An 11,317-nucleotide genomic window follows, 5' to 3' on the forward strand; every position below is an offset into this window, starting at 1 on the left:
TCGGGTGCCACTGTAGCGCTCCAATTTATTGGGGGAAGAGAGGACTCTCCTGCAGGTACACTGTCGGTCTCTGCGTCACTGAGTCTTAGCGATGGTGGTTTCCTGCTCTCTCTGGACTTCCTCCCTCCATTTGGCCTTCCTCTCCATGTTCTGACCAGTCAGGGACTCATTCCTGCCAGCAGCCTAAAATAAACGAATCAAAGACTTTCTAGTACAATACGGTACAAGCACCAACATAAGGTTGGGTCATCATGTTAAACAAATAAAACAGAATGCAATGATATGCAAATCATGTTCAACTTCTATTTAACTAAATACAAAGATTTTTTTTTTTTAAATCTTCAAACCAATGAAATTTATATATATCAGCAAATCATCATTCACTTAGACATTTATGGCTACAACATGTTAAAAAAAAGTGCAAACCTACCACAATCAAACTGGTAACGGTGCTCATAAAAGCGAACAAAGCCATCCAAATGACTAATATCAAGTGCACAACAGCAGTCACGGATTATCTAAACCAAAGCCACCAAGGTTTGTCAATTAAGCTCATGGGACATTTAGCTAAATTCAAACTTTGACTAACGTGAAGATGTTCCACTGTATTTGGAGCACAATTCCTTCCCACCCACCCAACATGAAAAAACAAAAACAAAAAAACAATTCACCCGTTTGCCCAGGACGACCATCAACAAGCAGGCACCGATTGTGACCACCATCATCACGTAGCAGGCTTTCACTCGTACTTTGTTTCTGGCAGCGTCGAGCATTTCATATCTGGGGCAAGGACACACAATATGGAACAAGTTTATGGCAGACAGGCCCGGTCGTACAGTGATCCCTCGCTACTTCGCGGTTCGTTTATCGTGGGTTCAATGCATTGCGTATTTTTTCAAACATTATTTATTTTATTTAAAAAATAAATAAATATATATACATATAGCTCTGGTGCTCAAGGTCTGCTCCTGAGCAGCCAGGATGAGTGCCTCTGTGCTGTCCTTCAGGCCAGCCCTCTCTAGCCACTGATAAGACTTCTTGAGATCAGCCACTTCAGTTATGGTCCGGTGGTACATCCCGTGTAGGGGCTTGTCCTCCCATGATGGTCCCTCTTCCAGCGCCTCATCTTCTGTTCCCCATTGTCTGAGACATTCTCTGAGTACGTCATCCGTTGGAGCCTTCTCCTTGATGTATTCATGGAGCTTGGATGTTTCATCCTGGACAGTGGCTCTCACACTCAATAGTCCCCGGCCTCCTTCCTTTCGGCTTGCGTACAGTCCCAGGGTGCTGGATTTGGGATGGAACCCTCCATGCATGGTTACGAGCTTTCGGGTCTTAACGTCCGTGGTCTGAATCTCTTCCTTTGGCCACCTTATTATTCAAGCAGGGTAGCTGATCACTGGCAGGGCATAGCTGTTTATTGCCCGGGTCTTATTCTTGCCATTGAGCTGGCTTCTTAGGACTTGCCTCACTCGCTGGAGGTATTTGGCCGTAGCCGCTTTCCTTGTTGCCAGTTCGAGGTTGCCATTGGCTTGTGGTATACCGAGGTACTTGTAACTATCCTCAATGTCTGCTATTGTTCCTTCAGGGAGTGAGACCCCTTCAGTGCGGACTACCTTTCCTCTCTTAGTCACCATCCGACTACATTTCTCAAGCCCGAATGACATCCCGATGTCGCTGCTGTAGATCCTGGTTGTGTGGGTCAGGGAATCTATGTCCCTTTCGCTCTTAGCATACAGCTTTATGTCATCCATGTAGAGGAGGTGACTGATTGTAGCTCCATTTCTGAGGCGGTATCCATAGCCTGTCTTGGTGATTACTTGGCTTAGGGGGTTCAGTCCAATGCAGAACAGCAGTGGGGAGAGTGCATCACCTTGGTATATGCCACATTTGATGGACACTTGGGTAAGTGGCTTGTTATTGGCTTCAAGTGTGGTTTTCCACATCCTCATCGAGTTCGCAACAAAGGCTCTTAGGGTCCTGTTCACCTTATACAACTCCAAGCATTCAGTGATCCATGTATGTGGTATCGAGACATAGGCTTTCTTGTAATAATTCCAAGCTGTGCACAGGTTGGTACGTCGGGCCCTGCAGTCTTGTGCGACCGTTCTGTCAACCAGGAGCTGATGTTTGGCTCCTCTGGTACCTCAACCAATGCCCTTCTGTGCTTCGTTCATGTATTGATCCATGTGTTCACTTATCTTAGCCGCAATGATGCCTGACATGAGCTTCCATGTTGTGGAGAGACAGGTTATTGGCCGATAGTTGGATGAGGCTGCACCCTTCGAGGGATCCTTCATGATCAGGATCGTTCGCCCTTCGGTTAGCCATTCTGGGTGAGTCCCATCCCTCAGCAGCTGGTTCATTTGTACTGCTAGGCGCTCATGGAGTGCTGTGAGTTTCTTTAGCCAGTAGGTGTGGACCATATCCGGGCCTGGTGCTGTCCAGTTCTTCATATCTGAGACTCTTTCCTGCATGTCTGCCACTGTTATGGTAACTGGGTTCTGTTCAGGGAGGTTGCTGTGCTCCTCTCTCAGGGTCACCAGCCATTGTGCATTGCTGTTATGTGCAACCTCCTTCTCCCATATGCCTTTCAGTTTCCAGTCTTGGTGGGTCAGCTCTGTTGTTAGGACCCTGTCACTGAGCATACACTTTCGCAGGTTGTGTTGCGAACAGCCTGTTTATTCGTCTGGCCTCATTCTCTTTCGTGTACCACTTTAGGCGACTTAGCCTCCAACCGTCTTTTCCATGGTGGGTAACGTATCTCATGGCTTCCATGGTTGCTCTTATAGCCCAGAGTCTCCAGGATCACTGATGCTGAAGTGTATATCAGCTCATTGGTTTCTGTGATCGTTACGGTAGGGATCGCCCTCAGTGCTGCATTCACACTTTCCATGAGACTTTCAGATGGTACTTCACATAGCCGTTGTAATCGGATTCTAGGTTGCCCAGCTTTCATTCTCGCCATGATCTTGGCTTTCAGGCCAGTTGCTGCCTCGCTCAGCATTTCATTCATTGGGGGTGGCCACCCAATCTCATCATCTGCATTCATTGGGGCTTCCCTCCCAATCTCTTGTATGACCTCCTCCTCTGATCTGGCAGCCTGGGGCCCTTCACCATGGAACCTGCGTTGTACCTCATCAATCTCAAGTTGTGACAGCAGTTGCCGTTTGTGGATGTTGGAACACTGAGCTACTAGTTGTTTCGTGGTCAACCGTGACTGTGGGTTTCGAAGTAACCATTTAGCCCACATTCTCTGCATGTAACCCCTCTGACTAGGGTTGCTTGAGTAGTAGCATTCCAACAGAGCCATGTTATCGCATCTCGCCCATCTCCGCTTTGTTCCAGTAGCCCAATTTTCATCAAGGTGCTCTGGTTCCCCAGCACCTGATGCAGACCTTGTTTGGCCGGGCGACGTCTGAGACGGCATTTCATTTGTTTTATTGTCTCTCATCATTGTATGAGGATGGCATTCGCGTGAAGGATCTTGCCCAAGGACCCACACTGGATGGTGTTATGTGCTCATTTTTGCCCCAAGCGGGATTCGAAAACCACCGTCTCCCATATGCCATACCGATGCCTTACCAACTGAGCTATCCAGCCGCTATATATATATATATATATATATATATATATATATATATATATATATATTCATTCATTCATCTTCCGAGCCGCTTGATCCTCACTAGGGTCGCGGGGGGTGCTGGAGCCTATCCCAGCTGTCTTCGGGCAGTAGGCGGGGGACACCCTGAATCGGTTGCCAGCCAATCGCAGGGCACACAGAAACGAACAACCATGCACGCTCACACTCACACCTAGGGACAATTTAGAGCGTCCAATCAGCCTGCCATGCATGTTTTTGGAATGTGGGAGGAAACCGGAGCACCCGGAGAAAACCCACTCAGGCCCGGGGAGAACATGCAAACTCCACACAGGGAGGCCGGAGCTGGAATCGAACCCGGTACCTCTGCACTGTGAAGCCGACGTGCTAACCACTGGACTACCGGGCCGCCTATATATGTATATGTAAACAATATTATATATATATATATATATATATATATATTGTTTACATATACATGGAGTACAGTACTGTATATGTTGCTCTATGTGACTCGCTGTTGTTTTGCAGCTTCTCGCGGACTGTTGGCGGACTTTAAAAAAAACGTATTTTTTTTACCCGTTTATGTTAATTGGACGCTACTTCACGGATTTTTGTTTATCGCAGGGGGTTTTGATCCCCATTAACCGCGATAAACGAGGGATTACTGGATAGCGCATTTTTTGGACGACAAGTCAGTTTTTGTTTTTTTCATAATTTGGCTCGGCCTGAGACGTACACACACGTGTGATAAATTTGTTTTTGTCTTCTCCATAGTGTGTGCGTGTGTGTCACACACACACACGGCACTCCGTATTATAAGGTGTGCGTTCAATGAATGGCCCATTTTAAAACGGTTTTCATATACAGGGTGCACTGCGTTATATGGCTCATAGAAACTACAATAATGGATGCAGTTGTGCTATGCATCCACTAGAGGGAGCTACACTAAAGGAATACACTACAATATAGCTTTAGTTATATAGGGCTTTCACAACTGCTCCACCTGTAACAAAGCCATTAGAGGTACAGTGCACTCCGCTTAATAGAACACCGGTTAATAGAGTAATCCGCTTAATAGAGCAAAAGGCTCTGGAACGGATTTGCCTAATGCAATTTCCTATAAAGATACTCCGCTTAGTAGAACAGATCTCCGCTTAATAGAACAGGCCGTAAGCAATGAACATTGTAAACTAGTGGTTTTCGAAGTGTAGCTATCGCGATACTGCACCACTATCGCGAGAAAACGCGGTAGTTCTAGCCGTATACAGTAACAGGTAGCACGCGTCACTCCACACATAGACACACGCACGTCACAATGGCTTCAACTTCATTCAAGAGACGAGAGAGAGACGAAGTGTAGCTATCGCGATACTGTACCACTATCGCGAGAAAACGCGGTAGTTCTAGCCGTATACAGTAACAGGTAGCACGCGTCACTCCACACATAGACACACGCACGTCACAATGGCTTCAACTTCATTCAAGAGACGAGAGAGAGACGAAGTGTAGCTATCGCGATACTGTACCACTATCGCGAGAAAACGCGATAGTTCTAGCCGTATACAGTTACAGGTAGCACACGTCACTCCACACATAGACACACGCACGTCACAATGGCTTCAACTTCATTCAAGAGACGAGGGCTATCACCTGCGGATAAGAAGGACATACTCAGACGATACGATGCATTGCCGGATTCTCAGAAGGTACGCCCGCGGTTTCCAGGACTTCCCTCTTATCCAGCGCATTGAGAGGGAAGTCAACCGCAAAACTACGGACTCCTGTTTCCAGACAAAAGTAACGAAATTTTTCTCGTGATTTGAGATGTTTGACTGAAGTTGATTAAAGTTGTTGTTTTGTTGTTTGATTAAAGATATGGACGTCCACAGTCGAAATATCTCTTCTAACTCGTCAGCAGGGGTTTTTCTGCGTGCATAACTTGGTCGTCGACGTGTCTGAAGGTGTACCTAATAAAGTGTCTCCGGTTAATAGAAACCCCGCTTAGTAGAACAGAAGCGCTTCGGCCCAATGGTGTTCTATTGAGCGGAGTGCACTGTAGTCACAAACACGGACATGAAACAAATTCAAATGGCATTACAAAACAATAAATGAAAGACAAAAATTATGAAGACAACCGATTCAACAAAAAGGCACAGAAATTTCATGGGCTCACATCCAAAAGCGGCGATGTATCCTTCGATGTCTTGCTATCTCCTCAATTTGTTTAGTCAGTAGTTAACGATGCTTTTGGTAATATCTTTGTTTCATAATAGCTACGCAGAGCTCACGAAGTAGTTGCAGGTCAATTAGTGTCGGGCAGAACCTTTATAGGTTACATTGGTTCCTGCTAATAATCACCACTAGATGGCATCGGACCGCTCAATGGGGAATATAAAGTCACTGGGGCACCACATATTAGGTACACCGGATTATCGGTGCATTGTCTGCTTTTGGGAAAATGTTTTTAGGTGTGCCTTATAGTGCTGAAAATAACAGGTATTTGTATTATATCATAAATCGCAGCTCTTCCACTAATAACCTGCACTTTGGCTGCAAATTTCACGAATTACATCTTGTAATCCGCTGACTATGATTATCTTTTGGGGAGCATTTTTGTTCAGACTTTCACTTTGTTTTTCCAGTTTATGTTACTGATGGTCACACCCACACACTATGTTTAATACGATTGCGGTTCATGCACTCAGCCATCCCGTTACCTCTGCGTCCGCGTCCGAGACTCATACATTTCCCGTGGGACGCAGTTCCAAATAATGTGCATTTTTGGTACGCAAGGAAATTTCTCAGTCAAAACAAAACAAAAAAAAACTACGGCAGGACTGAGGATTTCACGGTAACGATAGTTTCTTTGGCATCATTTTGACACTACCGAAAAATAATTTCCCATAAAGTCACCGCACCCAAGTTGACTGTACACGATCGAATCTCTCCTGTGTAATCAACACAATTTCACTGTGCCTGTTTGTGTGTTTGTGGTGTGATGTGTGAGTGTGTTTCTTCTAATTACTTTCGTTTTGTTTTCAGTGTTGGGGTGGGGGCGGAACAGATAACGTTATGTGCACTTGCAGGTTGCTATTTTAGTCCGCAAACTGAGGAATCGCGCGGATGAAGGTTTGAGATGGCGGCGAAAAAAACTCACCAAGGTCTACCAATTACGATATTTAAGAAATGGGAATGCTTGTCTGATTTTTCAGATGAATCGTCCATAGGGCGTATCACTAAACTCACCTGTGAAGTATGCACAGAACGCGAGAGCGAAATACGACGCGAGGCACGATTACGAGGCAAATTGGTTATTAGATTTGTAGGCTATTCGCTGTGAAAAATATTATGAAACAGTATTGGTTATTCTATAATTTACTGGTTGTAGCATGGTAACTTTATGAAAAAACATTCGTCACAAGGTGTAGTAATGCTAATGTTAACTGTTGGTAGAACAAATGATGACTTGTGTTGGATTCCTTCGTCAAATTGATAGTAGATTCCATGTGCATCGTTTTGGAAGATGTCAAGCCACATCAATACTTACCTGTATTAATAATTACCAGTCAATTAATCTTTGCAGTGTGAGACTGGAAAAAAATACTCTGATTTTGTGTTATGCTGTATTCATGATGCCATATGGGGCTGCCCGGTAGTCCAGTGGTTAGCACGTCGGCTTCACAGTGCAGAGGTACTGGGTTCAATTCCAGCTCCGACCTCCCTGTGTGGAGTTTGCATGTTCTCCTGCCTGAGTGGGTTTTCTCCGGGTGCTCCTGTTTCCTCCCACATTCCAAAAACGTGTGTGGCAGGCTGACTGAACACTCTAAATTGTCCCTAGGTGTCAGTGTGAGCGTGTATTGTTGTTCGTCTCTGTGTGCCCTGTGATTGGCTGGCAACCGATTCAGGGTGTCCCCCGCCTACTGCCCGAAGACAGCTGGGATAGGCTCCAACACCCCCCGCGACCCTAGTGAGGATCAAGTGGCTCGGAAGATGAATGACTGATGCCATATGATCCATTTATTTTATTGAATAAACCTGGAGTACACAGCTACTGATGAAATGTTCACTGTTCATGCATAGTTTTCAAACATTGACCCTTGAAACATTATACTTTTGAGCATCAGAATTCTTGATAATGAATATCAGTCAAAATAGAAAAATGGGTTCCCATGATGAACGTTTACGGAACCCAAAATTAGTTACCGTGTTTTCCCATTGGGTAACGCGACGGAACCGAAAAACGGTTTCTGCGAACTTCCGAAATCCTCAGGCCTGCTACAGTACATCTTTTTTCCCCGCAACGATCGGAGTTTGACAATCGCCGCCATTGTTGTTTTGATCTCGCGTGATGAGATTGGTGAGATCGGCCTTCACCACGCGGAAAGCAGACGATTGTGTAAGTTGTGTAACGTTAAAACAAGTGTTGCGAATAATAAGTTTACTTTGAGAAAGCCTTGCATCATTGGAAGCAGAGTAAAGAGAAGAATTTATGAACTCAAAGACTGAAACATGGGATGAAATAATATATAATAATAAATAAATGAAATAAATTATTTTGCAGCAAATATTATATGCTTGAATTATTTAAATTTTTGCAGCATTTTTTAAAATAATTTTATGTATATGTTTGTGTTATCAGATGCAATTGAATAAGTTGACCATTTCAGAATTTGAAATTTGGGACTCTCTAAATGCATAATGAGATTCATACTTTTCTGATCAGCGTGTCTTTGGGACTCGCTGGGGGTAAACCATAACATTATCACTGCATATTTTGCATTCATCTGTACCAATAAGGCTGGGAGAAGCAACAAATTTCACCGTTTCTATTGACCATGAAGTCACATAGCGAGTGGCCATGTAAGATGGCCGCCACTGGCTTCACTTCATGCTACAGTGAGAAAGCAACATTGTCTGTCAATATTGTCACAAACGGTGAAGCGAAATACGTCTCAGCATGCTTGTAAATCGTTGTGTTAAAAGTTGCTCGTTCGCCTGGTTATAAATTGTGCGTCGGACAGCTTTGAGATGGAAGGAGGATCAAAGGAACATTGCAGATGAAATGGTGGGAGTGCTGTGTTAAGTTTGAAAGGTTAGCTGAAGCAGGAGTCTGTGTGTGGGGTGACAGGATGTCAACTGTGGCCAATAGCAGCTCCTGAATGATTGTGCATTCTGTTCGTGTTACTGGGAATAACACAACTGAAGAGGATCGGCAACTGTGTCATCTTTAAACGCAAATTAGGGCATTGCGATACGTGGGTCCGTGCTTTGGCTACTATGTGACGAGTGACTCGAGTTCAAGTCCAACTCCTGCGACCCATTGCGAGGTACTGATGGGAGAATGGAGCGATATTTGATGACTACAGGGGTACCTCTACTTGGAAAATTAATTGGTTCTTAACGAGAAAATGTAAGCCGAGACGCGTTTTCCATGTAAATCCGCTAATTCCTTCCAAGCCCCCCAAAATTCAGACGTAATGTTTCCTAAAGCATAAAAATGCAACAAAATATGAAACAAATACACGTTACAAAAAGATTTTTGCCCAATAAATGAGAGTTGTGCATCATGTAAAAAAAGCAAAGAATAAAGAATATAAATGATGGTCATTTAACTGCATCCTCATCATTTATTGCCCTCTTTACTCCATGTTTTCTCTCAGAAGTGTTTTTTTTCCTGACGTTTGGTTAAAAAAACGGAGCCAAGGACGTTTGCTTTTGTCTGCTTTTAATCTTTTGAAAATTCCAAGGCTAACATCATAATAGTGAGCGATTGCTGGACTGGTCAACACTTTTTCTGGGGATTGACATTTACGTAAAACTATCGGAACACCTCATGGCCCGAGAGGCGAATGACGAGGACGCTGCATCGACATATCTGTCTACACACATAGACACATATGTTAGAAGTCTTTCTTAGCCAATGGGATGCCAGGCAGAGCAGCTATAAGTATGTTGCATTCAGTAAACTCGGAGCTGCGATTAACAGCCCATTCGGTATTTTTACCTTTGGTATCTTGAAATGTATTTCATAACAAGAGGCAATATTTTCCTGTTGAGGCGTTTTGTAACTTGAAAATTTCATATGAAGAGATGTTCGGAAATAGAGGTACCACAGTATCTGGTGTTCTCAGTAAAAATAATGCACCTGGTTAATTTTAACACAAAGCGCGATGCTAAAAACGAATTCGACGTCACGTTGACTGGGCCTTCCTTGCACTCACCAGTTGCTACTGATGTAAATCTGTGTCTTTTCTCTCTCTTGGTAATCGTAATAAGCCATTGGAGAAAAGGTCTTAAAGAAAAGGAGAGGAAAAAAAAAAAGAATATTTCTTCTGGACTGCAGACCTGGGGGACAAATCCTGACTATTGGTTGTGGCAATGCACCAAACAGCAGGTCAGAAGACCCACCCTTTTGGAGTCCTTGGAGGGTCCCCCATGGGGACTCTATCGTTCTGCTGGGATAGTGGGGAGAACAAAACCTATGCCACTACACTGAAACGTATCATAAGAGCATTTCCACCCTCCTGTCTGGAAGCAGTGCAATTACCATGAAAAGAGCCCCCCACCCCCATCCTGTGATGCGACTCGTTGACAAAACACAGATAAACAGAATGAGTCCACTTACGAGACCATCTCTGGGATCTGGTCCGCTGTCTTGTAGCGTCCTGACCAGAGCAGCATCTTCTTATCCATCTCAGAGGGTCTGTAACCAGGGATCTTGAAGCCAAGACGAGGGGAGTCTGCCAAAAGACCACGTCATATTTTATTTTGTGCGTGTGCGTGTGTGTGTGTGTGTGCGACTGCATGTACTCATCAGCATCTTAATGTTACGTTCTGCTGGAGCTGCAGTGGGAAGCTCTGCTTTGACCTCCTGCGGTTTATTGCACATCACTCTGTGGCTCCATGCTTCCGTAACCACTCTGCACCTCTGACCTGTGAAGAAAAATGATTTGGAATTTTAACCATAGAAGAAATCCACTGTACTATCCGTTTATTGGCCATACAACAATGTTGTGTCCAGGTTTGTGCTCTGTACACTAAGTTGGGGTGAGAATGTCAAAAACAAGCACCTGTTCACACAAACCTGCAGTACACAGTAAATGTACTGTGTAAATGGGTCCAAAAAAATGAGGTATGCTTTGATCGCTTCGATAACTAGAACAATTAATAAGGTAAATTACCGTAGCTTGACACCATTTCAGCAGACTGGGAGTATAGTTTAAGATTTATCTGCGCATGTCAATAAATATTTCAGGAATGATTATTGTATTTTTATTGTTAAAATTTTTATTTTTTGTGTAGAATTATATTTAAAACGTGCTATTTATTTTCACATTAATATTTTTCTATTTGAATGTAAAGTAAACAAATGGCCAAAATATCAAGCGTAAGTAGGACTGTTATTCTACATTACTCGACCAGGAAGTTACAACACTTAAACGAAAGCGGGCCGTAAAATATACACTCTTTAGCCAAACGTGTCGATGAAAAATCACATTTAAATTCATACAAACCCAAAAGCTTTGTGACTGAAAGTCGGGATCTCACGAAATTCATATTGTTTGTACGCCTGTGTTTGGTTGTACGTGCAGGTAAACACGGCCAGCCGTCCGCTAATGAAAGTCAAGTAGCCTTGTGTGACAAAGGACCACCCTTTTATACTTGTCCGTGTTTTTTGCCTGATGGAAAAAAAAAACAACAAACTATTCG

General features: G+C 43.9%; 1 protein-coding gene across 1 annotated transcript; it reads right to left on the minus strand.

Moving 5' to 3' along the window:
• On the minus strand, nucleotides 1-11,275 carry fam162a (family with sequence similarity 162 member A). The gene is made up of 5 exons (XM_052054315.1): nucleotides 11,122-11,275; nucleotides 10,439-10,540; nucleotides 10,233-10,347; nucleotides 672-780; nucleotides 1-183 (listed from the first exon to the last, which is right to left on the minus strand). Exons 1-5 carry the CDS (start codon nucleotides 11,162-11,164, stop codon nucleotides 76-78), a joined length of 477 nt encoding a protein of 158 aa, XP_051910275.1. The 5' UTR covers nucleotides 11,165-11,275; the 3' UTR covers nucleotides 1-75.
• Nucleotides 11,276-11,317: the final 42 nt, after the last annotated feature.

The sequence above is a fragment of the Hippocampus zosterae genome, chromosome 20, assembly GCF_025434085.1.
Source record: "Hippocampus zosterae strain Florida chromosome 20, ASM2543408v3, whole genome shotgun sequence".
Classification (NCBI taxonomy): Eukaryota; Metazoa; Chordata; class Actinopteri; order Syngnathiformes; family Syngnathidae; genus Hippocampus; species Hippocampus zosterae.

Bases quoted from the DNA above. Each gene is read 5' to 3' on its own strand.
- fam162a (XM_052054315.1), bottom strand. From the start codon at position 11,164: ATGAATTTCGTGAGATCCCGACTTTCAGTCACAAAGCTTTTGG. The intron at 10,541-11,121 runs GTTTGTATGAAT...TTTTCTTCACAG, and splicing joins TTCAGTCACAAAGCTTTTGG to GTCAGAGGTGCAGAGTGGTT. The intron at 10,348-10,438 runs GTAACATTAAGA...GTCTTTTGGCAG, and splicing joins CACTGCAGCTCCAGCAGAAC to ACTCCCCTCGTCTTGGCTTC.